At 40.6% G+C, this 27,435-nt stretch overlaps 1 protein-coding gene across 5 annotated transcripts in view; it reads left to right on the forward strand.

Annotated features, from left to right (window-relative positions):
- Positions 1–22,733, forward strand: part of LOC307180753 (uncharacterized protein) — a 165,178-nt gene extending 142,445 nt beyond the window's left edge. For 2 of the 5 annotated variants that reach the window (XR_013825773.1, XR_013825774.1), the window contains 5 exons: positions 4,038–4,136; positions 4,970–5,193; positions 19,850–19,962; positions 21,811–21,846; positions 22,665–22,733. Coding sequence is in view for 1 of the 5 variants with exons in the window: in XM_079911149.1 (XP_079767275.1) it covers positions 4,038–4,118 (81 nt within the window). In the remaining 4 variants the exon portion in view is untranslated. Of the gene's footprint in view, positions 1–4,037; positions 4,137–4,969; positions 5,223–19,849; positions 19,963–21,810; positions 21,847–22,185; positions 22,210–22,664 lie in introns of those variants that run through there. The other 3 variants (XR_013825775.1, XR_013825776.1, XM_079911149.1) reach the window with 3 other exon arrangements.
- Positions 22,734–27,435: the final 4,702 nt, after the last annotated feature.

A 27,435-nucleotide genomic window follows, 5' to 3' on the forward strand; every position in this document is an offset into this window, starting at 1 on the left:
ACTGAATCACTTTGCTGTACGCCAGAAACTAACACAGCATTGTAAATCAACTATACTTCAGTAAAAAATTAAATAAGTAAATAAAATATATCCCATGTTCCCTTGTGATTTATTATTTGACATTTGACCCGTGGGTACTTTATAAGTGTTCTATGTAATTTCCAAGTAGTTGTGGATTTCCCAAATTTTCTTCTGTTCTGGGTTTCTAATTTAATTCCATTTGGTGAACATACTTTGTATAATTTCAGTTCTTTTAAATTTATTGAGATTTGCTTCATGGCCTAGTGTATGATCTATCCTGAAGAATGTACCATGTGCACTTGAATATGTATACTGTATTCTGCTGTTGTTGGGTGGGGTGTTCTCTGGATATCAGGTCTAATTTGTTGATGATATTATTCTCGTCTCCTATATCCTTGCTGATTTTCTGTCTATCAGTTATTGAGAAGAGGATGTTGAAGTCTCTATTACTGTTGAATTGTCTATTTCATCCTTCAGTTCTGACAGTTTTTGTCTCATGTATTTAGAGTTGTTAGGTATATATTTCTTTTAATTATTATAGCTTCCTGATGGACTGACATTTTATTATAAAATTATTATTTATAAACTATTATATAATGTTCCTCTTTAGTAATTTTTCTTAAAGTTACTTTTTGTGATATTAGTGTAGCCACTGCAGTTCTCTTTTTGTTGCTGTGTACATGGTATATCTTTTTCTGTATCCTTTTACTTTCAACCTATTTGTGTCTTCATATCTAAAGTGTGTCTCTTGTAGAAAAAATGTAATTGAATTGTATTTTAAAATTCAGCCTGAGAATCTGCCTTCTGATTTATGTTTAATCCTTCTGCATTTGATATAATTATTGACGTGACTGGATTTATCTTTGCCATTTTGCTACTTGTTTTTTTTTAATTTCAATTATTGTACTTTGAGGTATAAAATAAGCTACAAGGATATATTGCACAGCATGGTGAATATAGCCAATATTTTATAATAACTATAAATGGAGCATAACTTTTAAAAATTGTGAATTACTATATGGTGCACCTGTAACTTATATAATATTGTACAGCAACTGTACTTCAATAAACAAATTATTGTACTTTGCAACTTCTTTTTAAACATTTCTATCTTTATTTTTTGTCTGATGGCTAATTATCATGATATTTTCATTAATTCTTTAAACAGTGTTTCCTTTAATTCTCTGTAAAAATATTTATAATAGCCGCCTTCAGGTTTTGTCCATCTTCTTGACCCATATAAATATGTTCTATTGACCACTTTTGTTCCTGTTTATGGGGTGTTCTTCCTTGTTTCTTTTTTGTGTTCTGTAAGATTTTGTTGAAACCTGGGCATTTTAGATAATATATTGTAGGCAATACGGATTCTCATTTCCCCTCTTGGAAGTTGTTACTGCTTTGTGTCTTTTTCTGTTTGTTTAGTAACTTGCCTGAACTATTTTTTTTGGGGGGGGGTCTGTCTCCTCTACAGTGTCTCTGCCCAGTTGTCTTCATTCTTGCTTTCATTTTTAAGCATGGCTTCCTAGGAGCTGTGACTGGATTATTACGTATAATGGTCAACCTGAATCTTTACACCTGCAATAGCATTCCCCTCCTCTAGGACATTTCCCAGGTCAGCACTGGGGACTCTTTAGCAATTGCACCACCACTATGTGCCAGAGACCATCCATGTTCCATCTACCAACCAGGATGGTGTCCGCTCCCTCTGCTGGACAGTGAGTGAGCCAGTCCTAAATCCTCATCTTATTGCCTATCTTCTCAGACCACTCTTGATATCATTTGTGCAAGTTCAGGTCCCAAAGAAGCAGGTGCCAAGACGGGATTAAACATGCAGAGGGTTATTAGGGAGACTGCCTGTAAGGGAAAACGTGAAGGTTGCCAGAGGAGGCTGGGAGAGCTGAAAGATCACAATGCAGGTTGACCCTTGCCAAGGTGATGGAGAAGGAAGGAAGAACGATTGAAAGAAACTTTAGACTCAATGCAGTTTTAAGGAAGTTTGGCAAGGCCAATGGTTGGAGGAGTGGGGTGGTCCTTGAACTAAAGTTGGCTGTCAGAGGAGTCCTGCATCTCCCAGGAACGGGCCTGCATTCTAATCCCTGCCTTGTTCAGTCACTGTCTAGGAGTAGCTTATGGAAAGCTTGGCTTCAGTGCAAATTCAGTGGTAGATTTCAGAGCACAGCAGCTGGGACGGTCAGTGAAATGTACTCAGTCAGAGTTCTGAGAGGCACAGTAAAGAGAAGAGATTTCATGGCTACCGCATTTATTCTTTATTTTCCTTTTAAAAATATCTTCTCCAACTTTTCATTTTTACTTATTCTCTTATTTTCAACACATCTTCTTTCTTTCTTTAAAATATTTTTATTGAAGCATAGGTGACTTACAATGTTGTGTTAGTTTCGGGTGTACAGCAAAGTGATTCAGTTATACATATACATATATAAATCTTTTTCAGAATTACTAGTCTTCTTTTGTATTTTATAATAAATATTTAAATAAAGTGTTACTAATTATTGAGTAGTAAAAGTGGAAACAAACTGGGTCAGAAAAAAGTGTGAAAGGATAAAGGTGTGAACAGTGGAATTTCAAAGATAAAGGTGTGAACAGTGGAATTTCAAGGGACTAATATATGCTGATTGTCAAAAAAGGATGTTGAAGTTTGAATTTTAAAATTGTTTTCCCACCGTCCTCAAAATTTATGAAGAATGTAGAAAAAATTTACCCTATGCTAGAAATAATATTTAAAATATTTTTTCTATAGGGTATGACAAGGCCCATCTACTTCAGTAAATACCCATTTTTTCTTTGTTTCTTGGGCCTTTCTGTGTATGACTTGAATCGTCAGAGGTAACCTGTGCAAGGCTCAGTTAATGTGTCTTAACAGTGCCCTTCACTACCTAATGTTTTGACTTCAGGTTTTCTTGAACAGGTAACCAGAAATCTTAGAACTCTTACAAAATCAGGTTTATATGATCATATATGTTGCATTCTTATTGCTATTGTATGCAGAATAATTTTATTACAGGCTTGCCTCTAAGATAGGAGTCTTTTACTGGGGTGAATGTTTTCCCTATCATCCCCTGATGTTGTTTGCACAAGGATGCACATAAGTGGGCTTGGATCACGTTTCTTTATCAGATGGAGGCAGTTGGCATGAGTGGAAGAACTATCTGTGTTGTAACATCAGGAATAACACCACATCAATGTGCATGTTTATGGGAAATGTTTTGTCTAAGAAAACAGTTTGCTCACAGAACTCTGTCTTAGATACTTGGAATTTCTCTGCAAAATGAAGCAAGCAAATAAATAAGCTGTTTGTTCCCCAGCATAATTTGATGAAAACTGCTCCATTTCTGGAGGTGTGGCACTGGATATTAATCTTTATTATTTTTAACTGCATCAGATCCCACTTAGCATTGCTGTAGAAAATCAAATTATCATTGCTAACTTAGCTTTCATGTAAACTTGAATCTGACAAATTGAATGGGTAGATTTACTACTTGAAAGAACTTTTTTAGTACCTTCTCAGTTTCTGTGGACACATCTTTGTCCTCCCAGCTGTCTTCCTCCACTACTGATAATGTTTTTTTTTAACATTTTGATAGAGCCATGTAAATTGAAGTCTTTCCTCAAGCTGCTCACGACAACTAGACATATTAATATGTATGAATTTAGGAATAAATTTTAACTGGGAACCATCACGTGTTAATCATGTGACCATTTTACCAAAAAGATGTATAGCCACCTGCATGAGTCTGTAAGTCACTTGTGGGTGTGGGTTAGTAGGAAAGGAGGATAGAAATGAACCTTTAAACCATTATAGTCAGTTCTCAAATTTATGTGCTGATAAGTAAGAGAGGAGTGGCTCTGATAATCCCAAAGTGTGGATCATCTAACAGCTGTTTCTCTTTGATGTGGAAATGGATAATGGAAATTTTTATTTTTTCCTAACATACTGACCTTCTTAGTTCTGTTTATGTACTAAAAACTAATTTTTGACGTAGCCTATTTGTTCCAAGGTCCAGGAGTTGGAGGAGAGAAGACACTCCAGAAGCATGCTTGTTGATGGGAAGAATTTGGACTGTATTAAGCATTGTTAAAGATACTCAAGAAATTGGGTAAGCCACATATGGAAACTGTGAGAGAATAGTGTAACTCAGCTCCTTAATTGAACACTGAATGATCAAGGGGATATTCTTTCAATTTAAATTTTAAAGAATTACTTTAAAACACTTTATATACGTTTTGGTATTTGTGTGCCCTTCTGAATAAATCGAATCAGTGCAGATTGCGATAACCCAGATATCTAAATAACCAAACTAGATAACCCCAAAATAAGCATTCCAGTTACTTTTTCTCTGAGTAACAAGTTTTAAAAATTTTATTTTCCACCTCATTTTGCCTACATTTGCTTATTTCAAATTGGTCCTAAAATGGCTACATGAAAAAATAACTACACTTACATGTCAATATCGTCCTTTTTTTCTACTTAATTGTAGTGGAATGAAAAAGTTTGTTCTTCTTCAAATTCTTTATGGTGTGATGTATTTGAATACAGAATATGTGGGTTCTGTTCCGAGTTCCACCTTTTCCTGCTAGTAATACGATGATACATCACTTTGTCTAATACTAATTTCAACTTGATAATACCACTTGAAAGAGCTTGAGCCTGACCACAAGCTTGATATGTACAAACAGTGTGATCTACATTCAAAAAAACTTCTAATATTTTACAGGCTGGGCTGAGAAGAATAAGTATCTAGAGAAAAGAAGAAGGTGGTCATCCTTTTCTTTCCTTTTTTTTTTTTTAATTTATAAATTTATTTATTTTTGGCTGTGTTGGGTCTTTGTTGCTGCTTGTGGGCTTTCTCTAGTTGTGGCAAGCAGGAGCTACTCTTTTTTTTTTTTGCGGTACACGGGCCTCTCACTGTTGTGGCCTCTCCCGTTGCAGAGCACAGGCTCCGGACGCTCAGGCTCAGCGGCCACGGCTCATGGGCCCAGCCGCTCCGCGGCACATGGGATCCTCCCAGACCGGGGCACGAACCCATGTCCCCCGCATCGGCAGGCGGACTCCTAACCACTGCGCCACCAGGGAAGCCCGGTCATCCTTTTCTGATCTGCACTGTTAAGACTTCAACTGGAATAGTATGCTCATTTCATGACACCACATTTTGGGTAAGTTGTTGGGAAGATGACCAGCATCTGGGACAGTGGCTTTCAAAACTTTTTTGATGACCCATGATAGGAAATATATTTTACATTACAACCCAATATGTGTGTGTGTGTGTGTGTGTGTGTGTGTCTGTGTGTGTGTGTTGTGTGTCTGTGTAATAGAAAAGTGTCATAAAACATTTAAAACATGTGACACAGTCTGATATTTCTATTCTAGGAAGTTGTATTATGTTCTGATTCATTTTTAAACAATTGGTATCATGAAGCAACTCAGGAGCACGTCCCCACATTTTGGAAAACGTTGATCTGAAATATTAATTTAACTATAATAATTTAATGATTCTTATCACCATCATTAGTTGACACTACATAACACCTTAGTTAATATGCAATTGCTCATCTAATGAGTAGTGTGTGCTGTTTGGTACAAACTTATATATTGCAAAAAACAGTCATTGTACCTATCAGAGAAATGCAGGTGGCTGGCTACATACACAATTAAAATTACTTTAGCAAGAGGTGGTCCATGTGGAATCACTGCTTAAAATGAAAAGGAAAGAAAAGAAATTCTCATGATAATTTTGTTTTAACTTTGCGTATCAGTGACATGTTTGTCAATCATATTGTTATTCCCATAGGGGAATAGAAAAGAAAATCAGATATACCTAAAGAAATCAGAAATGCTATTTTAAGCAAATAAAACAGAACTAAGACTAGATTGCACAGTCTGTGTAAACAAATACAAATTAAATACCTACGGAACGCCTGGCTCCCTTATTTCATCTGCCTCCTGTGCTTAGTCAAAGCACCTCTCTCCTGTATTGTAGAGAATCTGAATTCCTGACTCGGTATGATACTTATAATCTATTTGGTTGAAAGAAGAGTGGCCATACTTTTCTGATTAAATGATGCATTTATTGTCTTAATTTGTGTGGTACTGTATCAAAGGGAATTGATTACAAGGCTATTTGTGATTGAGTTTTATAAATCCATATTCCCTATATTCCATTTGATGTCTCTTTTAGGTATAGCATATGTTATATCATCATCTCTCTGGATTTTCATCTCTTGGATAACACTCATTTTTCATTATACCTGGAATTTTAAAAAAACAGAGATTATTGTTGGTATAAATTGAATAAAAGAGCAACAAGTGATATCACCATATTACTCATTCATTCCTTAAATCTGACAACCTGAGTTTACTGTCCCTAGCCCCACACTTTACCTTCCCTCACTTTCTGTCCCTTCACAGGTACAGCATGGGGTGGCTTAGCCAACTAGAGCTGAAAAATGCCCCGAGGTTCATGGCACCAATAGAAAGGGAGAGTGGCCTGATGAAAATGTCACGGGCTGTGAAAAGCAACTATAGTAAAATGTTTAATTTTAGTATCTAGATGATGGGTGTGTTCAACGTACAATTCTTTCAATTTTTCTGTACATGTGAAAATTTTCATAATAAAATGTTAGTAAAAAAAAAAGAAAAGTGGTTTAGGTAAGATAGGGCCTGAGAATTGACCACGAAATGGTAATATGAAGGTAATCAGAGACGTTAGCAAGAGGAGTTTTGATGGAGTGGTGAGGATGCAAACCTGACTGGAATGAGTTTGAGAGACAAGGGGAGGAAGAGAACTGGAGACAGCGAGTTTGAGCAGCTCTTCTGAGGAACTGTTAAGGGATAGGAAATTTACTGTAAATGGGGCAGCAGTGGGGGGGGTGCTGAGGGAAAGAGATGATGCCTGAAATGACACGTTTGTATGCTAATGGGAATGATCCAGCCTGAAAGAAGAATGACAGGAGGGATGTCCTTGAGTCGGCGTTGGGTAGAATTTTGTGCACAGGTGGAGGGGTTGGCCTTAACATGGATAGCTCATCTGTAGCAACAGGCAGGAAGGCAGAGAATATGATTACGGATGCAGGTATAAAGGGAGGAGTAGTGGTGGGAGCTGGTGGAAGTTCTCTTTTGACTATTTGTATTTTCTCAGTGAAAGAAGAACAAGACCATCACCGAGGTGTGAGGCTGTGGGAAAATGTCAGGGATTTGAGGGGACAGGAAAATATATGAGATAGTCTTCTAGGAGAATGGGAGAGTAAATGGACTAGGGAAATGGAATAGTATATTTTTTAGGAAACAAGTCCTAGAAGTTGAATTGCTGGGTCAAAAATTGTATGCGTATTCTTTTTTTTTTTTTGCGGTGCGTGGGCCTCTCACTGTTGTGGCCTCTCCCGTTGCGGAGCACAGGCTCCGGACGCGCAGGCTCAGCAGCCGTGGCCCACGGGCCCAGCCTCTCTGCGGCATGTGGGATCTTCCCGGACTGGGGCACGAACCGGTGTCCCCTGCATCAGCAGGAGGGCTCTCAACCACTGTGCCACCAGGGAAGCCCTGCGCATTCTTTTCTTTTGATAGATGTTGACAATTTACCTCTATAAAAGTTAAACCCATTTATACACCTACAAGTGATATATGAGCTTTTCTGTTCACTTGCTCCTTTGCCAACACAGTATGCTATCAAACATCTTGATCTCTTTCAATATGATAGTCGAAAACCCATATTTTGGTGTACTTTTAATTTGTATATCTCCTCTTATGCATGGCGTAAGCATCTTTTCATATGATTAAAAGCTGACAGGAGAAAATTGGATTTTTCCAATTTACCTTAAGAGGTAAAAAATTCTACTTTCTGTCTCTGTGACTAAACCTACACTGAGACCCAGCTTAGGAGTAGAAAAGGTCTTAGAAGAGGTCTTAGATTTTGTCCAAGCTCACAAGAAACAAGTGAGTCTTAGAATAAGGACCATAAGCCAGGACTTCTGATGTCCTGGCCAAGGCTCAAGTTCTGTGCTTGGTGCTTGGGGAAGACAAAAGTCTTGGGACAGACAAGTGATGAAATACTCATACGTGAGCTTTAGGAAGATGAATAAGCCCGTGTGTCTGTGCTGGATGAGGATGGGTGAGGAGCAGTGGATTGCTCATAGCAGGCATTTAGCAAATATGCAAAAGGGAAAGAAAGAGGACACCTTCCAGTAGGCAAGAACTCTGCAAGACGCAACAGTGGCCTTCCAGCTCATACAACTCTGAATTAAGTGGTCTAATAGGTTCCAGGAGAGAAAGCCAAGACAGAAGGAAAAACTCCCAGAAGTGTTACTCACAGGACTCCTGTGTATGACTGAGTAATCTATGTGCTGCACAAAGGGTCCTGGTGGGTGAGACTGGGCAGGAAGACCTGAAAATCAGCCTCAGTTCCGTTTGCTGTGCCATGAGCCCACAGGGCTATGCAAGCCCGGAGAGGGTTCACGTTTCTAATATGTCCAACAAGAGGGCGTGCTTCACCAATTTGTAACGCAGAGGGGCATCGTTTCCCAATCCATCTGTTCTGAGGGGGGCGCCTTTGTCTAATTTGAATAAAAGGGCTGTGTAGGCTAGTGGTGGCCACATTGGTGCCCTCTGCAATCACGCAGCACAATGTTCCTGGAAATGGCTATGGGCCCTCAAGTTCCTGTGATGTCCCAAGAATTGTATGGAAGAACTGGAGGTAGGGCTCCCAGTTATAAGGCTGTAGAAGGAGATCAGAGGGAAGCGACTGAGTAGAGATAGGTTTAGGGAGATAAGAAAATAACTTGGAATTATACAAGGAGCCTAAAATGTGGTTTTTCTATAGCTAAAATGCTAAATGTTAATAAAATTAATGTAGTATACTCCACGTCCAGCAGAATAATTTACTGTATTTACAGAATTATGAGGAACTATTCACATCGAATCTTTGCACTCGTTAATATGGAACATGAAGAATAGATTCCATTTTGATACAGAAATTAGCATGGCCCCTGCCCAAGGATGATATGCAAACTTTTGAAGCATTCCATATTTTTAATCTTGTAATAACATATAATGGAATATAATCTTCAAAAAACTGAATCACTATACTGTACACTTGAAGCTCATACACTATTGTAAATCAGCTATGCTTTAATTTAAAAAAAAAAGAATAGATTCCATTTGGTTTCTGGTCTGCCTTGTTGTAGTACAGGTTAGGAAACCTCATCAGAAGATAAGAAAGTCAGTGCCAGGGAGGGACTAAGACAAATGAAATTACATTATATATTATATATTTATATATAATTATATAAATATATACTATGTTATAAAGTATTATATTATATAGATATTATTCACTTTGTAAGAAATTTAATCGTTTTTGCATACCGCATGTCTCCAACAACTATTCACTTTCTGACTGTAGAGTTTCAGGTGTTGATTCCTGTCTTTTGAGATAAACAGAATTCCCACTAGCATTCGAACAATAAAAACCAAAGCACAGTAAAAGACAAGTAACTTTAAAGAAAGCTGTACACTTGCAAATTATATGTGTCTGGACTAATAGTCTTTACCACCAAAACACGTGCATCAAATTACAGTTAAAGTCATACAGCCATGTTCATATTATCTGTTTAGGAAGGAGGATTTTGTGTGTGCCAAGCAAGAAAAGTGAAAGCAAAGAAAGCAGCAATTCCTAAAGAGAATTTTAAAGACATGGAAGATTGTAGTATTTAATTTATGAGCAAATGCTCATCTAATTTATTGTATTTTATGGACAGTGCTGATAACCAATATACAGGCAAAGACAGAATCATATAGTATGTGAAAGAAGACCTAGTCTATATTTTCTTTTGAAATAATTATACTCTCACTGAAGGTGAATATCGTATTCATTTACCTGAGTATTTGACGGATATCCACTATCCTGATGACCTCCAGTGTTTTCATTTGGTCTGGCTGGTGATCCATTGAATTTTATGGGTGCTGCAAAAATATTTTTGAATATTTACTGTCCTGAAAACTTCTAACAGTGGAAAATAGTTACTCTTGGATACAGTTTTACTTCCCCAGTGGCTAATGTTACTTTTTAAGCCTATCAGTCGTCCAGTTAACGTTTACTCACTGGAGTAAGCCATGTGCGAATGAAGGTGACATTCCACTAAAAATACAAAAATAAAAGGATAAAAGAACTTTGGAATTTTGTCCATTATTTAAATACTTTTACTCTTTTTGTCATATGGAAAAAAGGCAAAGTTTAACTGTAGTCCAATTATCTGTCTTTTCTCTATCCTTTGAACTAAGATACTCTGCTTCCTTGAGAATTCCAAAGTGGAGCCAGTAATATGAGGTCACGCACATCACCATATTGGTATTACTTCATAGAATCAAACCAGCCAATGGGGTGACTGAGAGAATGAAGGGGTGGACCTAGAGGGCTGCTTAGGGTTCCTGCTGGGAGTGTGGACATAGGGGTGAATGAGACCAGATCTCTGCCCTCAGGGAGATTGTAGTTTAGTAACAGAAGGCAGACAAGATATCAATGACAATTCAGGGTGACACAAAATCACACAAATCAAATAGAGGAGGCAGCAGAATGTAAAGAGGAGGGATTCGGTGATCAAAATGCCTGGACTCCATCCCGTTCTCTCACTTGCTAGTTGTTGATCTAGAGCAAACTACTTGCTCTCTGAAGCTCAGTTTCCTCATCTGTAAAATGGGGGTAAAAATATCACCTCTTTCACAGAGTTATTGTGATGGTTAAGTAAGATCATCAGTGTAAAGTTCACAGTAGTGTCTGACACCAGAAATCTCAGCTCTTGCTGTTATATATGACAATATCTACATGCATAGTAAGCCAGCAACTCAGTACACCTCTAGCCTCTGGGATACTATTCAGAGACCTAAACCCCAGAGTGGCTGCCTCCCAGAGTTTCCTTAATGGAGACAAATTGGATAATCGCAAAACCTGTCTAGTGGTCACCTGATATCCCTAGGCAGTTGATTATGGCAGGTTTTTACTTTATTCCTATAAGACCCCATTCTTGTCTTTCCCCCATCATTCTGTGATTGCCCCACTCTGTCTCTACCCTGAATTCTCAGAATTTCATCTGACTCACTCCTTCCATATTGGTTTGTCTTTGGCCCTGGACAGACCCTGATGTTTGCTCTCTTTTGACTTAGTTTTGGACAGTCAATCTCTTGTAGGCACTGACGCTTTAATCAATGTATAAGTCAGGATTCTATCAGAGAAGCAGAACCAGTAGGAGATATAAATATCACATATATCATATACATATATGTATCTTTGATATATATATGTATATATATGAGTTTTCACAAATATATATATCTCCTATGATATCTGTATCTACCTATCTATCATCTATCTATCTATCTATCTTTCTATCATCTATCTATCTATCCTTCTATCTACCTATCAAGGAATTGGCTTACACAGTCGTGGAGACTGGCTAGGCAAGTCTGCAATCTGTAGGGCGTGCTGGCAGGCTAGAAACTCTTGGGCAGGAGCTGATACTGCAGTCTACAGGCAGATTTCCTCCTTCTTCAGAAAAACCTCAGTTTTTCTTTTAAGGCCTTTCAGCTAATGAAGCCCACCCACATTATTGAGGATAATCTCCTTTACTTAAAATGAACTGATTGTAGATGTTAATATCATCTACAAAATACCTGCCCAGTAGCAGCTCCAGTAGTGTTTGATTAGATAACTGTGTACTGTAGCCTGGCCAAGTTGACACATAAAGCTAACTAAACGACACACTCAGTTTCTCTGAATTCCCCTAAGGTCTAGTGGACATCTAGCACCCCTGAGACTTGGTCCTTCCCTTGGCTTTAATATGCCATGTACCCAGCCCAGCTGGCTACCCCTACCCACCCACAAGGATATGGCTCCTTTATTAATGATGTTGACTGAGGTGTAGAGAGAAGTATAGGTTAGAGGGCCATTTAAATGCTATCCCTTCATTTCATAATCCCTCTGGAGTTAGAAGTAAATCCTTAGTAAACAATTAGGCTTGAGATAAAGTAATTAATCCTGTACTGGTGATATATTAAACAGCTAATTTCAGGTAAGAGTATGTTGAGAATCTTCTAGTCCAGTGATCTCTAAACCTGCCAATACATCTTAATCCCTTAGGGAACTTTAAAAATACATATTTTTAGGGCTTCCCTGGTGGCGCAGTGGTTGAGAGTCCCCCTGCCGATGCAGGGGACACGGGTTCGTGCCCCGGTTCGGGAAGATCCCACATGCCGCGGAGCGGCTGGGCCCGTGAGCCATGGCCGCTGAGCCTGCGCGTCCGGAGCCTGTGCTCCGCAGCGGGAGAGGCCACGACAGTGAGAGGCCCGCGTACCACACACACAAAAAATACAGATTTTTAGGTGTCAACCCCCGAGAGCTACTAATTCTGTATTAGGGAGGTACTGCATATCTGCATTTAAAAATATTTTTCCTGGTGATTTTGATGCATAGGCAGTTAACGAAACTGTTGACATGGTCTGGCCCCCTTGTGTGACTGATGAGGAAATTCTTACAACGATCTTTCAGCTGATCTCTACAGCTTATCCATTCTGTCTTTCAAAGTGCTTCTTTTATTTCTCAGAAAGGGTTCCCTTTAGGGTTGATTCTCTTTCATAACTTTACGCATGTTCCTTTCCGTTACACTTTTCAATTGGGCTACAACCTCCCACAAACAGGCTTAGCCTCACTCCAGAATCTAGTCCTCCTCCTATCTCTCCATCACTTACCTGGCACCACCGTCCATCCACCCAGTTACTTATTTCAACAACTAACAGTCATCCAAATTACGTTTTCCCCTTACCTGGATTTTATTCTTCTTTTATAGCAGCAATAATATCCTGTTGACTCTACTTCCAAAATTTGTCCTGAATCTTAAACCTTTCTACCATCTACTCTGCTTTCATCTGAATTGAGCCATCGACATCTTTTGCCTGGACTTCTACAAGATACTTTTCACAAACCTCCCCGCTTTCAAAACTTGCCAAAATACAGTCTGTTCTCAACACAGTAGCCAAAATTAAAATTTAAAAGGATAAATCATATCATGTCATTTCCCTGCTTAAGTCCCTGCAAAAGCTTTCCATTGCAATTAGCTATCACATATTACCATTTCCAATAGGTCCCTGTGTAATCTGACCCTCGTCAACCTTTTTGGCCTCACCTCCTACCCTTTTCCATCTCTTTGTCTCTGGGCATGTCAGGCTCATTCAGTCTTGGGACATTTATATTAGTTGATCTGTCAGCCCAGGAAGCACTTCTGCCTATAGTTTCTTGGTTTACTCCTCATCAGTCAGACCTTACGTCAAATGTCACTGTCTCACAGTGGCCTTTCCTCACTACCCAAGATGCTCTAGCATATAACTCTGTTTTAATTTCTTTGTAGCACTCATTTTCTTACATTCTTATTATTTGTTTGATCCCTTATATTGATCTGTTTTCCCTCTTAAACTTGTAATATTTTTTAAGGCGTGGGCCATGTCTGTCTTATTTGCTGTTGTACCAAAGCACCTAGGACAATGCTTGGCTTTCTCCCCTTCCCCCCTGCTTGGCTATATAGAGTCCACAAGTACTTTTGATCAGCAAAAGTCACAACACTAGGGACTTCCCTGGTGGTCCAGTGGTAAAGAATCCGCCTTACAATGCAGGGGACACGGGTTCGATCCCTGGTCAGGGAACTAAGATCCCACATGCCGTGGGGCAAATAAGCCCACGCGCCACAACTACTGAGCTCAGGGGCCTCAACTAGAGAGCTTGCATGCTGCAAACTACAGAGCCCACGCACTCTGGAGCCCGTGCGCCGCAACTAGAGAGAGAAAACCCGCACGTCACAACTAGAGAGAAGCCCGCACGCCACAATGAAAGATCCCACGTGCCTCAACGAAGATCCTGTGTGCCACAACTAAGACCCGATGCAGCCAAGAATAAAATAAATTAATTAATTAATTAAAAAAAAGAAGGAACAACACTAGTTTTCTCTGTGTTCTTCAGCTAAAATCTGGACTATTTTAATGAGTTTGTAGCACTACTCAATGAAAGACACGCTAGAGAGTCTCCAGAGGAGGGTAGTCAGAATGGTGAAAAGTTTTGAGATTTCAATTGTATGAGGAGCAGGTCATGAGACTTCCATGTTTAATGTGGAGCAGGGCAGACTAAAGAGAGCCATCTCATGTTCATCACCGGTGCTAATCCTCCTTTGCTCATTTGTGCTCTCTAGCTTTCTCCCTAGTTTTGAGTCATTAATGCTTCTTGTTGTGTTAAAGATCAGCTCAAATTCTGGGCCTTTTTTCTCATTATAACAAAAGCTTTTGAATTCAGATGGAAATTGCACTTTCGTTCACGTTCTCAGCAGAAAAGTCAGGCTTCTTAGGTGAACTTCTGTGGTTTTATTTATGCTGAACTGACCCTGGTACAGTCCCTGCTAGCGGCTGTGTTCCGATAGATGCAAAAGGCTGGAAAATTCTATTGACTTTCTTTTTATGCAGGTAAAAGTAGTTAAATGCATTATATTCTCAGATTTTTGGGGCATTAGGTTGCAAACACCATCATTTTCTCTTTTATCTCCTGATTTAAAAGAAATTAGTTCTTTTTCATAGCAGTATCAGGCATGGAAACATCAGCAGCTCAGGATACAGTCTTAGTGTAGTGTGATTCCAATTCTGCCAGTCCTTCTGCCAGAGACTGTTTCTTCTTCTCCCACTGAGATAGGTCCTGGGTATCTCACCTTGCTGTTCGAGTGGTGAGCGTGGCTCTGTTGTTGCATCTAAAATTAAAAAAAAAAAAAAAGAAGTAACAACACTAGTTTTCTCTGTGTTCTTCAGCTAAAATCTGGACTATTTTAATGAGTTTGTAGCACTACTCTCTGAAAGACACGCTAGAGAATCTCCAGAGCATAGCCAGAATGGTGAAAAGTTTTGAGATTTCGGTTGTATGAGGAGCAGGTCAGGTGTAATGCCTGCTGTGGCTCGGCAGTGCTGTTCTCCTTTTCCCAGATGGGGACCCAGGGTCTCATGCAAACAGTACTGTTGATGACCTGCCTTAAGAATCCAGAGTCCTACCTACTGTAGAGCACAGGGGACTCTACTCGATACTCTGTAATGACCTATATGGGAAAAGAGTCTGAAAAAGAGTGGATGTATGTATGTGTATAACTGATTCACTGTGCTGTATAGCAGAAAGTAATACAACATTGTAAATCAACTATACTCCAATAACAAAAAAAAGAATCCAGAGTCTTAGATTAGTATCTTCGAGGACTCTTCCTAAACAGTTTATTTCATTTCCAATATTTTATGTAAACCGGGTTGCATTTTAATCAGGGAATAATTTAGGTCAGGCCTAAAATAGAGTCTGTCCTTTGGTATAAATATTCTTCCCCGAACTATCCAATGAAAATATTTATATATTATCTGGAAGTGGTAACACTCACTCTAGAACATAAAATGGTAATTTTCACTTCTCCTGCTATCCTTTACCAGAGTTGATATCACAAATTGTCCTAGCATTATAAAAGATATTGGGGAAGCTGGGCCTGGGAAGTTATTTTTGTTGTTTAAAAAGAAATTCCTCATCAGTCATCCACTGGGTGGTTTGTGCAGCCATTGAAGATTGTTGCCTAGATGCACTGTTTCGTTGAGGATTGCAAAATGGTGATGTTTTTCGAATTCTCTCATTTCTTCTGCATGTATCAGCTCGAAACTTTTTCTAAAAAAGTGCTTTCACTCATTAGCTACTTGCTTATGCTGAAATACAGCCTGTGCAGGAGAGTTAAGGTAAATGCATCGTTTCCTTTACTTATCAATTTTCAGAATGTGGTGTTGTTACCCTAGTGACTACCAAAGGTGACCAAGACTTTGGTGGGGGAGTTAATTCTGATTTTTATGTATTTAATGCATTGCAGTAATTGCAGGTGCTTTTTGATGCTCCTTAGGAATCCCTTTATGTTGGCTCCTGAGTGGGACTGGAAGTTTCCATTAGGTGACCAAGCAAGCAGGTCAGATCAGGAGCCACTGCACTGGGATGCCTGGGAGAGAAGAGGGGGTGGCCGCTCAGGAGCACCTCTACTTACTTGGCCTGAAGCAATGTGTTGGATTCACAGTGAAGGCATATAGTTTTCTCTCCGTGACTCGTTATTCTTTTATTTATGACTAAGTGATTACTTGGGTGCCTATGTTAATCTTTTCATAACTACTCTTCATTCCTTTTACCTCTTTGTGTAATTTTACTACACTGGGACCCACCCTCCACCCCATCCCTGCCCCGGCTGAGCTTTGAATATAAGTTGTGAAAGCAGATATCACTCATCTTGTTTCCAGTTTCAAAAACAAAGCTTCCAGTGTTCCACAGAACGTACGAAGTATGTGCGCACACACACACACACACACACATTTGTAGATACATTTTGCCGAGCATTGAGGTAGTCTCTAAGGCACAAGAGCTGCTAAGTTTGGCTTGCTAGTCTGCCGTATATTCACTAGGTAAGAAGTCAATGAGCCAAATGGATGCACGCAGTTTATTACATACAAGGACAGCCAAAGCGAGATCAGATCAGCATGGTGTCAGCTACCCATATCCCTAGTCCCACAAGAAGATGATGAACCAGAGGGACAAGGTGACAGATGACATGAGCAGTGAGTCACTCCATCATGGAGGAGCTGTTTCCATATTACCTCTAGTTTGTTTTATAGCCTGAAGTTGTACCCTACGGGAGGAAGCAAGACGGAAAGCCCCACGCCTCACTAGAATGAGGGAGGTGGATGAGAAACTGCCTCCTGGCAGGAGGGAGGAGGTGAGAAGCAGTCCTCACAAGGCTGCTTGCCTTGCCACGTTCCGGGGGGATCACAGGGCGTTCACCCAGTTAGGTCAGCTCGCAGTTGATTGAGTCTTGCCTGTGGGACCTGTGTGGAGAGGTGCCAGGTTGTTAGGACACCTGAGCAGAGGTGTTCCCCTATAACCAAAAACAAATTCTGAAAATTAATGGAGACTTTTAACTATATTGATACACAGTAATAAAAATACTTGTACTTATTTATTACAATAAAATTGTAGTAATATTTAATGGGTCAATTTTCAAATTGTGTTCTTTAGAACAGGGGTCCCCAACCCCCGGGCCACGGACCAGTACCAGTCCGTGGCCTGTTAGGAACCAGGCCACACAGCAGGAGGTGAGCAGCGAGGGAGCGAAGCTCCATCTGTATTTACAGCCGCTCCCCATTGCTTGCGTTACCACCTGAGCTCCACCTCCTGTCAGATCATTGGCGGCGTTAGATTCTCATAGGAGCGCGAACCCTACTGTGAACTGCGCATGCGAGGGATCTAGGCTGCGTGCTCCTAATGAGAATCTAATGCCTGATGATCTGAGGTGGAGCTCAGGCAGTGTTGCTAGTGCTGGGGCGCGGCTGCAAATACAGATTATCATTAGCAGAGAGGTGTGACTGCGCAGAGACCATAATAAATCCATCGCTTGCAGACTCATATCAAAACCCTATCAGTGAGTGGCGAGTGAAAACAAGCTCAGGGCTCCCACTGATTCTGCATTATGGTGAGTTGTATTAATTATTTCATTATATATTACAATGTAATAATAATAGAAATAAAGTGCACAATAAATGTAATGCGCTTGAATCATCCGGAAACCATTCCCCCCCCCCCCGCCCCTCCCCGGTCCGTGGAAAAATTGTCTTCCACGAAACTGGTTCCTGGTGCCAAAAAAGGTTGGGGACCGCTGCTTTAGAAATCCTTCAGTCTTGGTAAATCAGGATCTTACCACTAGATGGCGTGTGACAAGTATTCATCATTCAATTGGTCGGCATGGAGGGACTACAAACTTAATTCTCATTAATTCTAAAATGTATGTACATTTTAACTTTAAATATAATTATCGTGCAATAATTATTTTTGTTAAAGTATTTTATTCTTTATTTTCTGGATTTTAGAGCAAAAAACAACAAACACCCGCATGTACTTAACCTAGATTTACCAATTATTAACATATTGCTACATTTGCTTTATATATCCTCTCTACGATTTTTTGCTAAAGCATTTCAGAGTAATTTTAGACATTATGGAACTTCACCTCTCAATACTTCAACACGTGTCTCATGAGAGCAAGTCCATCATACCACATTATCATACCAAACTACTATATTGATCTAATATTATCTAATATCTAACCTATATTCAAATGTCCCAGGTGTTCCCAAAATGTCTCTGATAGCTATTTTATTTTCTATCCAGGATCCAATCAAAGATCACACATTGCATTTGGTTGTCATATTTCTCTTTTTGGGTCATATTTCTTTAATCTTCTTTAATCTAGAACAGTTTCCCTACCCCTCCTTTAAAAAATATTAATATAATAATTCTATAACTATGTAAATGCACATATATATTTATATTTTTAAATATTTAATGTATAGTTATTTACTTCTTCCACTCACTGGGTGTCCTAATATTTTTAGGCAGACAGTGTAACATCCCTAATTATAAATGTTACCCAAAATAGATGAAATTTTTAAAAAGATAAACAAAGTGTTTCTATTTCTAAATGCAGCAATTCTACATGTCATGTATAATAAAAACCCATATAAAAGTTTTGGGGGTAGTTGTTTGTTAGATTATGAGCTTTTAGAAGGGGAATGGACTGTGTTTATTCATTTTTATAATCGCTACCCCCAGCCCAGGATTTTGAAAGTGGTGAGACTCAATACATGTTTGAGAGGTGAATGAATGGTTCTCTCTCTCTTTTTTATTGTAGTAAAATATACATGACATAACATGCATCATTTTAACTATCCTAAGTGTACAGTTCAGTGGCATTAAGTACGTTCACATTGTTGTGCATGGCTTTCTTTTAATAACCCAACAACTACAATGTTAATTGTAGAAAAGTTATTAAATAGGTAATCAAAAAGAAAAATGACCTAAACACCCCTCAAATTCTACCATCCATAGAAATCCAGACGTAATTACTCAACATTTTGGTATATATCCTTTCAGATTTCTTTATGTATATTTATTCCTATCTACATAAGACAGCAAAGTGATCATATTATATATACTGTATAGTAACCTGCTGTCATTTTCTCAACATGTAGTTAATATTTTCCTTGTTAATAATAATAAGTAAATGGGTTGTTTTTGATCTGGTTATATTTCATCCACTATTTTTATGACATGTACCTCCAGTAAGCACGCTGATTGATGGGTGGGGATCATGATGACAGGGCTAAAGATACAAATGAATTCTGTGTATTAATTTTTGTCTCTGAGCACAGTGGAGAACAATACTGGTTTAGGGCAATTGCAGAAGGGGTTAGGCATCTTCTGCTGAGGCCCATCTTTAGGTCAGGGGTCTAGTGACAGCGTTGCACCAAGGAAAGGACAAGAACAATCTCTGTCATGTGAATGGAATGTCCTTTGAATCTGAAATCTTCCCTGGGAGAACCTGTTACTGAATGCCTGACTCGCCTTTGTTACTTAACTGGGGAAAACGCATCTTGAACAACAAAATGGTAATGCTCCCTACCAGAGACTAGACCTTGTGAATGTTCTCTGATGCCTAGTAGGACCACTGCAGAGAAAAATATTAATGAGACTGTTGCTAGGAGACGGGAGAGCCAAAAGCCCATGGCTTTGTAGGGGTTCCACTGGAAATCAAGGCATTTTAAGTGTGTTTTAGATCAGAGGTTTTGCTGTTAAATTCTGTCCTTTTTTGAGCATGTACTTTTTAGCATGTAATGTTTAATATGATTTTATATTTTGGGAGGAATTTTGAGCATAATCCCAAAGCATTTTTTCTTTCCCTAAAGCTAATCCCTTCTTCAGAGCACAGCTCATTTTCAAGTGGCTGCTGCGGCTCTGGCCCCCACCCCTTCAGTGCGACAGCCTCAGAGCTGGTGGAGAGGCAGAGCGCCGGCAGCGGGTAAGTAGCTGAGAAATCTTTTGTAACATAGATATCCGAAATACGCTTTTTAAAGCAAGCGACGTGTTTTGATGGAACACAATAATGCAGAACTGTGTAGGAATTTGTGATTGTAATCAGCGGCATTGAGAAAATGGCTTAATTCAATTCTAAATCTTCCACGGTCACTTTTCTAGTTTAAAGCTCATTTCTTAAACGGTGAATGAGTTCCTAGAAGGAAATATAGAAACTTCCCTCTTGTGATTCTGGTTAAGATAATTCCCCAAAGGGGACCTGATGAAGATATTACTGAAATGAGAAATGGTGTTCGGAATGGTATCTCAGCTTTACGATGTTTGCATTAGATGTGATGAACTGGTGACAATTCCTGATGTTCTCAGATCTGATTTCCTTTCACAGTATGGAGAGAGCATGAGAAAAATGTTGTTTTGCAATGGGGAAAAGAATACCATGCCTCATTTTTTTCTTAATTAAGAAAATCATGTGACTGGATGTCTGTACAGGAGAGAAAATGAGGAGGGCAGCTGTAATGTTCAGATTAATTGCTTCACGTGAGAGCAATTAATGGGAAAGATTTAAATTTGGTTTTAGGATGAAAAATCATGAAAGAGAAATATAACTATGTGACTGTGCCTTTATTTTGAAAATAATTCATTTGTATTTGTGGACATCAATTTTTACAGTAAAGACAGAATATTATCAGTGCTGCCTTCCTTGGAAAGGGATGTGGAAAAGATAGCAGATTCCTATCAACAAAGCTTTTATATTTGTTTCTGAATTGTGCCTGAAAATGTTTAAGCTTTTGTGTGTCCTTTTACCTGGAAATTGCTTTTGTAGATAAGTTTCTGCAAGAAAAAAGAAAAAAAAGCTGAAGTGCGTTTTTTTTAAAAATTTCTTTGAAATTCAGATTGCTTTGACTTCAACAGGAAGAAAAGGAGAAAAAAGATAGATAAGTAGATTTTTTGAGTTAGATGCCAAAATAGCAATCAGGGAGGAAAAATAAGAATGAAATAGCTTTAAAGAAAGTTGACAAAATGGGCCATTTTTTCAAGCTGAAAATGTCTGCTGGTGGCATGTTTTGCAGGAGGAAAAGGGGGGAGCATGATGCAGGCATAGGAGGGAGGGGGGCGTTGAACAGAGCACTGCGGCAAAGAGAATGACTGACGCATCCAGGGACATGTGACCATCTTCTGGTGTAGTGAAGAAAATTTTCCAGGAGTCCATCTTGTATAAGAAATTCTGTACCTATTAACATACAAATAATACTGTAATCTTTACGTAGTACAGATTTGGTTTGGTTTGATCCTCCGTTGATATACATTGGCACATGTACTCTTTTTTATTGTCTTTTTTCCTAGACTTTCTTTTCTGTACTCTCACCACTTTTATAGCACTTATTAAAATATCTTGTTAAAATGCCATCTTTCCCCTTTATTATAAAAATTCACACATTTATTGTAGTAAATTGGGGAAAATCTAAAGATGACTATAAAAATTACCCATAATCCTATAACCCAGAGATAATTACTATTAATATAATTAGTCCCCCTTCTCTGAATACATGCAAACTATGCATAAAAATATATATTTATATACAAAATGAAGATCATATGTACATATCGTTTTCAACCTGCTTTAATCACTAAACAAAATATTGGTAGCAATTCCCCATATTTTAAAATAGTCCACAAGAATATGATGTTTTATAGATGCTTAGTTTTCAATCATATAGGTGCCCCGCTAAATGTCCAATTATTGAATGCTTCTATGTGTAATTTTTGCTGTTATAATTTAAGGAATATCTTTCCATGTAAATCTCTGTGTGCTTTTCTGGTTTTTTTCTCCTAGGGTAAATTCGTAGACGTGGAATTCCTGGATCAAATGGTATGAACCAGTTTAAGGTTTCTCCCCATCACCCCATACATATCGCCTAATTTATCATATGTGGTAAAGCGTTATTTTTCAGTTGTTTTTTTGCCTATTCATTTTTTTATCATTTATGGTGGGTTTTCTTAAACAAATTGCAGCTTTACATTTTTAGATATCCACAACTATAAATTTTTGATTTTGTGATTTCTTTCTTTCTTTTGAGGAGTATGTTCACATGCATTTTCTTCCTAGTCATTTCATTGCTTCGTTTTTTACAATTAACTCAAATTCATCTAAAATTCATTTTGGCATATGGTATGAAGTAGGATCTAATTTTGTGTTTTTTCCAAATAGGTCACCAATTGTTTCAGCATCATTTATTGAATAATCCAACCTCCTTCCACTGATTTGAAATGGCAAGAACTGTCCTCCCACTAGATAGGGTGTAGCTTTCCACAGGTCAGCCATTTTCCTCTTTACCCGAGGAGGTTACATCCCACAGTAGTGCTCCTACCTTCTTGCAGCTTCTGGCGGCATTCTATAGCATCATGTTCTTGCTGATGCCTTTCACGACTTCTAGACACAACCAGTTTAGGGCAGTGGTTTTCAAACAGGATTTTAAAATTTTAAACATTTAAAAATTTAATTTTATCAGATGCTTTTTACAAATGAAAATTGAGGAATCCTGATGTATAAAACCACTGTTCCAGATGTACTATTCCACTTGCACACAGCTGACAGCCTAAGTGTGTGTTCAAATAATACTCCCGGGGTTCGTGTTATTCCTAACACTATTGAAAATTCCTCCTTCAACCTCTTTTTCTACTCCCTAGGTACTCGGAGAATTAAAGCTGTCTGGACTCAGTTCCTGGAATTTTCTAGAATGGTATAAGAGTAAAATGTAAGAAATGCATAAGGAGCAAAAATAATGTTTGCCAGCCTGTTGCTGGCCGTAGTCTGATCTAGGGGTTTAAAGGAGGTGTGATGAGTCCCCCAATCCATGCCACCACTGCTACCATCCACCATCTCTTCTAGATAGGGACATACCCCAGGGATTCACCTCTTTTCACTGCAGGTGGAAGGCTCAAGAATAAACCACGAAGTCTTTTAGTGGGAGATGGGTTAAATGTTGCTCACAGAAATATTTGACTGTTAAAATCACCTGCTAACCCCTGTTGACCCTCCCCACCCCTACTCCCAACACAGCCTTCTTTTTCTATTGACTTCTGGCTCTGGCCTCTAGCCTTTACTGATTCTGGAAGAAAAAAAAGGGGCGTGGGTGGGAGGATGCGTTGCCTGCCCTTACAGCGAGGGACTCCTTTGGCTCACAGCCACAGCCCCAGTCATTTCTTAACTTGCCGCATTAGGCTGTGATTTGTTTGTGACTGGAGGTTGGTTTCCATGGCAACGGTAGCTCTCCCGGGCATGCGCATTCGTTCCTCCGCAGTGGTAGAATGCGGCTGCAGAGGCAAGGGAGGGGTCTTGCGGGCCCCAGTCGCTGAAGGAGTTATTCTGCAGTCATGATGTCAGTTTTTCTGGGCTAAAATGCAACTATTCTTGTCTGTAGAGCATTGCATTTTTTTTTAATCCTTGGAAGGCTTTGAGCCACTCCCGTTTTCTTCCTCCCAAATTACCTGCTCTCAATATGTCCACCTGTGATCACGACGTCTTCCCAATCTTTGAGGTCACTTAGGGCCCCAAGGGGATCCCTAACTGTGGGCACAGGTAACAGGCTGCCTGGTTTCAAAGCTCCACCACTTGCTTGCTGCATGCGCACAGTACAGTTACTTAATCTCTGTGCCTCAGTTTCCTCAGATGTAAAATGGGGATATTAATAGCACCTTTAGAACAGTGTCTGGTAATGATAACCACTGTATAAATGTTGGCTATTATTATTTGTAGATATTAAATTAAAGGAGACTTGCCCTGAAACAGGCTTGTGCTGCAATGTACAAACTCACCCTCTAATGTCCCATGGCCAAATAACACAAACACACAAACTCTTCCCATTGCAAATGGATAAGTACCACGGCCAAAAACTTGCCCCATAGCACACAGAAATTCCCTATATCACCCAGACTCATCCACAGACACACATATCCTCCCTAAGGCAAAAAGTCTCACCTAAGGGATTCAGACCTGCCCCACGTGATGCAGACTGGCCCTACCATAAAGACTCTACCCATGACACACAGACAATCATCTCCCTGTCACACAGAGCCTTTCTCGGGTACATAATCTCTCTAGAGCACACAGCCTCCCCCCCACAGAACGCAGATGCTTCCAAAAGCACGCGTATTTTCAAGGCGCGAAGACTCACTCCACAGGCCACAGACACGCTCTACCACCCACCGATACTCCCCAAACACACAGACTCTCACCAAAGAACAGGGACTCTGCCCACGGCACAGAGACACCCCAAGGAACAAAGATTGTCCCCACAGCTCACAGATTTCCCCAGCGCCCCGCCAACTAAACCCATAGCTGAGATTCTCCCCAGGGCGCACACTCCTCACATCACGCTGACCTTCACCGGAGCACACAGACGCATGTCACAGCACACAGACTCCCGCCAAGGGAGAGGACTTACACCGTGGCGCAAAGACACTCCCTAGAGCACGCAGACCCTCCTCAGGGCACACGACATCGCCCCCCATGACACAGCCTCCCTCCTGCCCCAGAACACAGTTCACGACATAGCTTGACAACCCACACAGAGAGAGACGCGAGCTGTACTCCGACAGACAGACTTGCTCCACGACACGCAGACAAGCAGCACAGGACACAGACCAGCCCCAAAGGACACACACTTGGCCTGCAGTACCCAGTCACGACCCAGATCACGCAGACACCCCGCGAAACACAGGCTAAACCCCCCATAGCACAGAGATTCTCCCCATGGCCGAAAGGTGCTCCCCACAGAACACAGCCTGTCCCCCAAACCAAGATGCGCCACAGCACACAGACTCTCTGTCCAGCACATAGACTCACCCCACAAACACAACTCTCTCCCCCAGGACACAGGCCTTCTCCATGGGGCACACCCCAAATTCCTCAGACACACTCTGCAATAGATAGACGCACCTCGCAATGCACAGCAGATTGCCCCTACGGCGGGCAGGCTTGTTCCACAACAGACACACTCATGCCAAAGCAGCACCTGATCTTTCTCCAAAGTGTTCAGATTCACCCCTCAGGGCACAGTCATCTCACAACCTAGACGCAACCCACAACATGCAAACACATTCCACAGCGCAATGCTGCGCTCAGCGATGCACAGAATTATGTCACAAGACACACTTGCCATACAGATTCACTTCACGAAACCACACTCCTTAGGGTGATTACACAGTGCACACAGACACACATGCCCCCAAACGCGCACACCATTTGCTCTACAGCTCCCGGATTCACCCCATCACACGCAGACTGCTTTCACACCAGGATCTGCCCAAGCATGCACAGAACTCCACCCAAACGCACAGATTCTCCCATCAATACACACACTCGCTCCATGACACACACAAACGCCACTGAACCCTGAGACTCACCCCAAATACACAGTCAAGCCCTTCAGGGCATAGATTTGCCCCAGCACATAATCACACCCACAAAACTTAGAATTCACAGGAATGCCCGTGAACACATAGATTTCTTCCACAATGCACAGAATTGCATCACAACACAGACTTGCTCTAAGATGGAAAACCTATAAAGCACATGAGCATTCCCCGACGTGTAGACACACAGCACACACAATTACCCGTGCAATGCCGAGATTTCCATCATAGTTTACAGACGTGCTTTACCATCCTATTGAGCTACAATCCTGGCCTACAACAGACACAGCTTGTGTAATGGTTAAGAGCAAGGCCTCTGGACCCAGGCTACCTGGGTTCGAATCCAAGCTCCACCCCTTTCTAATTGTGTCACCTTGGGTAAGTATATTTCTCTGTTCTTTAGTTTGCTCATCCGTAAAACAAAGGTAACAGTAGTACCTACTGAAAAGGGTTGTTGTGAGTATTCAGTGAATTAGGATAGGCTAAGCGCTTAGTACAGTGCCTGGCACACAGGAACTATTACAGTTGTTAATTTAATTTGTGGTACTATCACCCCCACCATTGTTGCTAGTGTGAAAAGGGCTGACCCCAAATACCTAGAATCATCTGAAAACACACAGATTCACCACATGATACCTAGACTAGCCCCAGAACATCTAGAAACGCTCTACAGCACACAGACACCCCAGCACAATAGCCACACACCCTACAAAGCACAGACAGGACCCTAAGCCAGATGCCACTCACCGCTCCCAGAGCTGCATCACAGTTCAGAAGCGTGCTCTAATGCACGGGCTCACTGCGTAACACAGACTCACCCCACAGTATCCACACACACACACACACACACACACACACACACACCCTCCAACTCAGCAGTGTGCCCTGCATCACACAAACACACCTACTGCACGCAGATTTTTGTCCCACGATGTGTGGCTGTATCTCACAGACACGCTCCTAAATTCATGCTCCGCAATGTCCAAGCCTCGCACCACGAGCATCACTCATCCTGCAACACACGCACTCACGTAGCTTGCCTTACAAACAGAGAACACGCCATAATCCATAGCACATCTCCCAAGACGCCTTAAGTGCGTACTACGGAAGTGCTCGGCATCGTGTAACACACACCCTCACTCTGTAATGCACAGCGTCCTGCCCCAAATGCCCTACAACACGAAGACACTTCCCATGAGCTGAGCACAGCCGGGCCCCCAAACGTGCAGAGATATTCCATACCAACACGCACACAGCCTACACAGGGGCCTCCTAAAATGCACAGACCCTCCCCCTCAATGCAGCAATCAGTCTCAGAATACCCGGAGACCCCTGCAACATAAACATATTTCCCACAGCACACGTGGGTCCCTCACCATTCACAGAACTGCATCACCATTTACAGACTTCCCTTACACAGCACAGTCTTGGGCAACAATATGCAGACTCACTCCACAAGGCGTAGGGACACGCCATCGTCCAGAGACTAGACTCACAACAAGTAAACACACCTTTCCAAATCGACACTCTCTCAAACACACACAATTTTCTGACAGCTCACAAAGTTACATCACCACATATCTTTCCTTTAAAGCGGGGGCTCAGCACACAGCACACACAGTTGGCCCACAGTGCAAGCATTGGCACCTCTGCTTCCAAACCGTATATAAAACGCCCTCTCCACAAGGCCCATCCCACAGTTTAGCGATAAGCCTCACAATACTTGGATACGTTTTACTATCTGTAGGTGCTCTGCAAGATACCAAGATCCCAAGATATACCACAACACCTAGACATACTGCACGAGGCCCGGAGACATGCACACCCCCAAACAAAGGGGCAGTGTAGATTGTGGTTAAAAGCTGACACTGAGGATTCAGACTGCCGGGGTTCCAAGCCCACATGGATCATTCACTAACTGTGTGACCTTGGAAAGTTTTCTTAACCTCTCTGTGCCTTATTTTTCTCAGGTGTAAATTGGGAATAATAGTGGTTCCTACTTAGGAGGGCTGTCAAGAGGAACAAATGAGTGGATGCTTATAAC

The sequence above is a fragment of the Stenella coeruleoalba genome (assembly GCF_951394435.1).
Source record: "Stenella coeruleoalba genome assembly, chromosome: X".
NCBI classification, from domain to species: domain Eukaryota; kingdom Metazoa; phylum Chordata; class Mammalia; order Artiodactyla; family Delphinidae; genus Stenella; species Stenella coeruleoalba.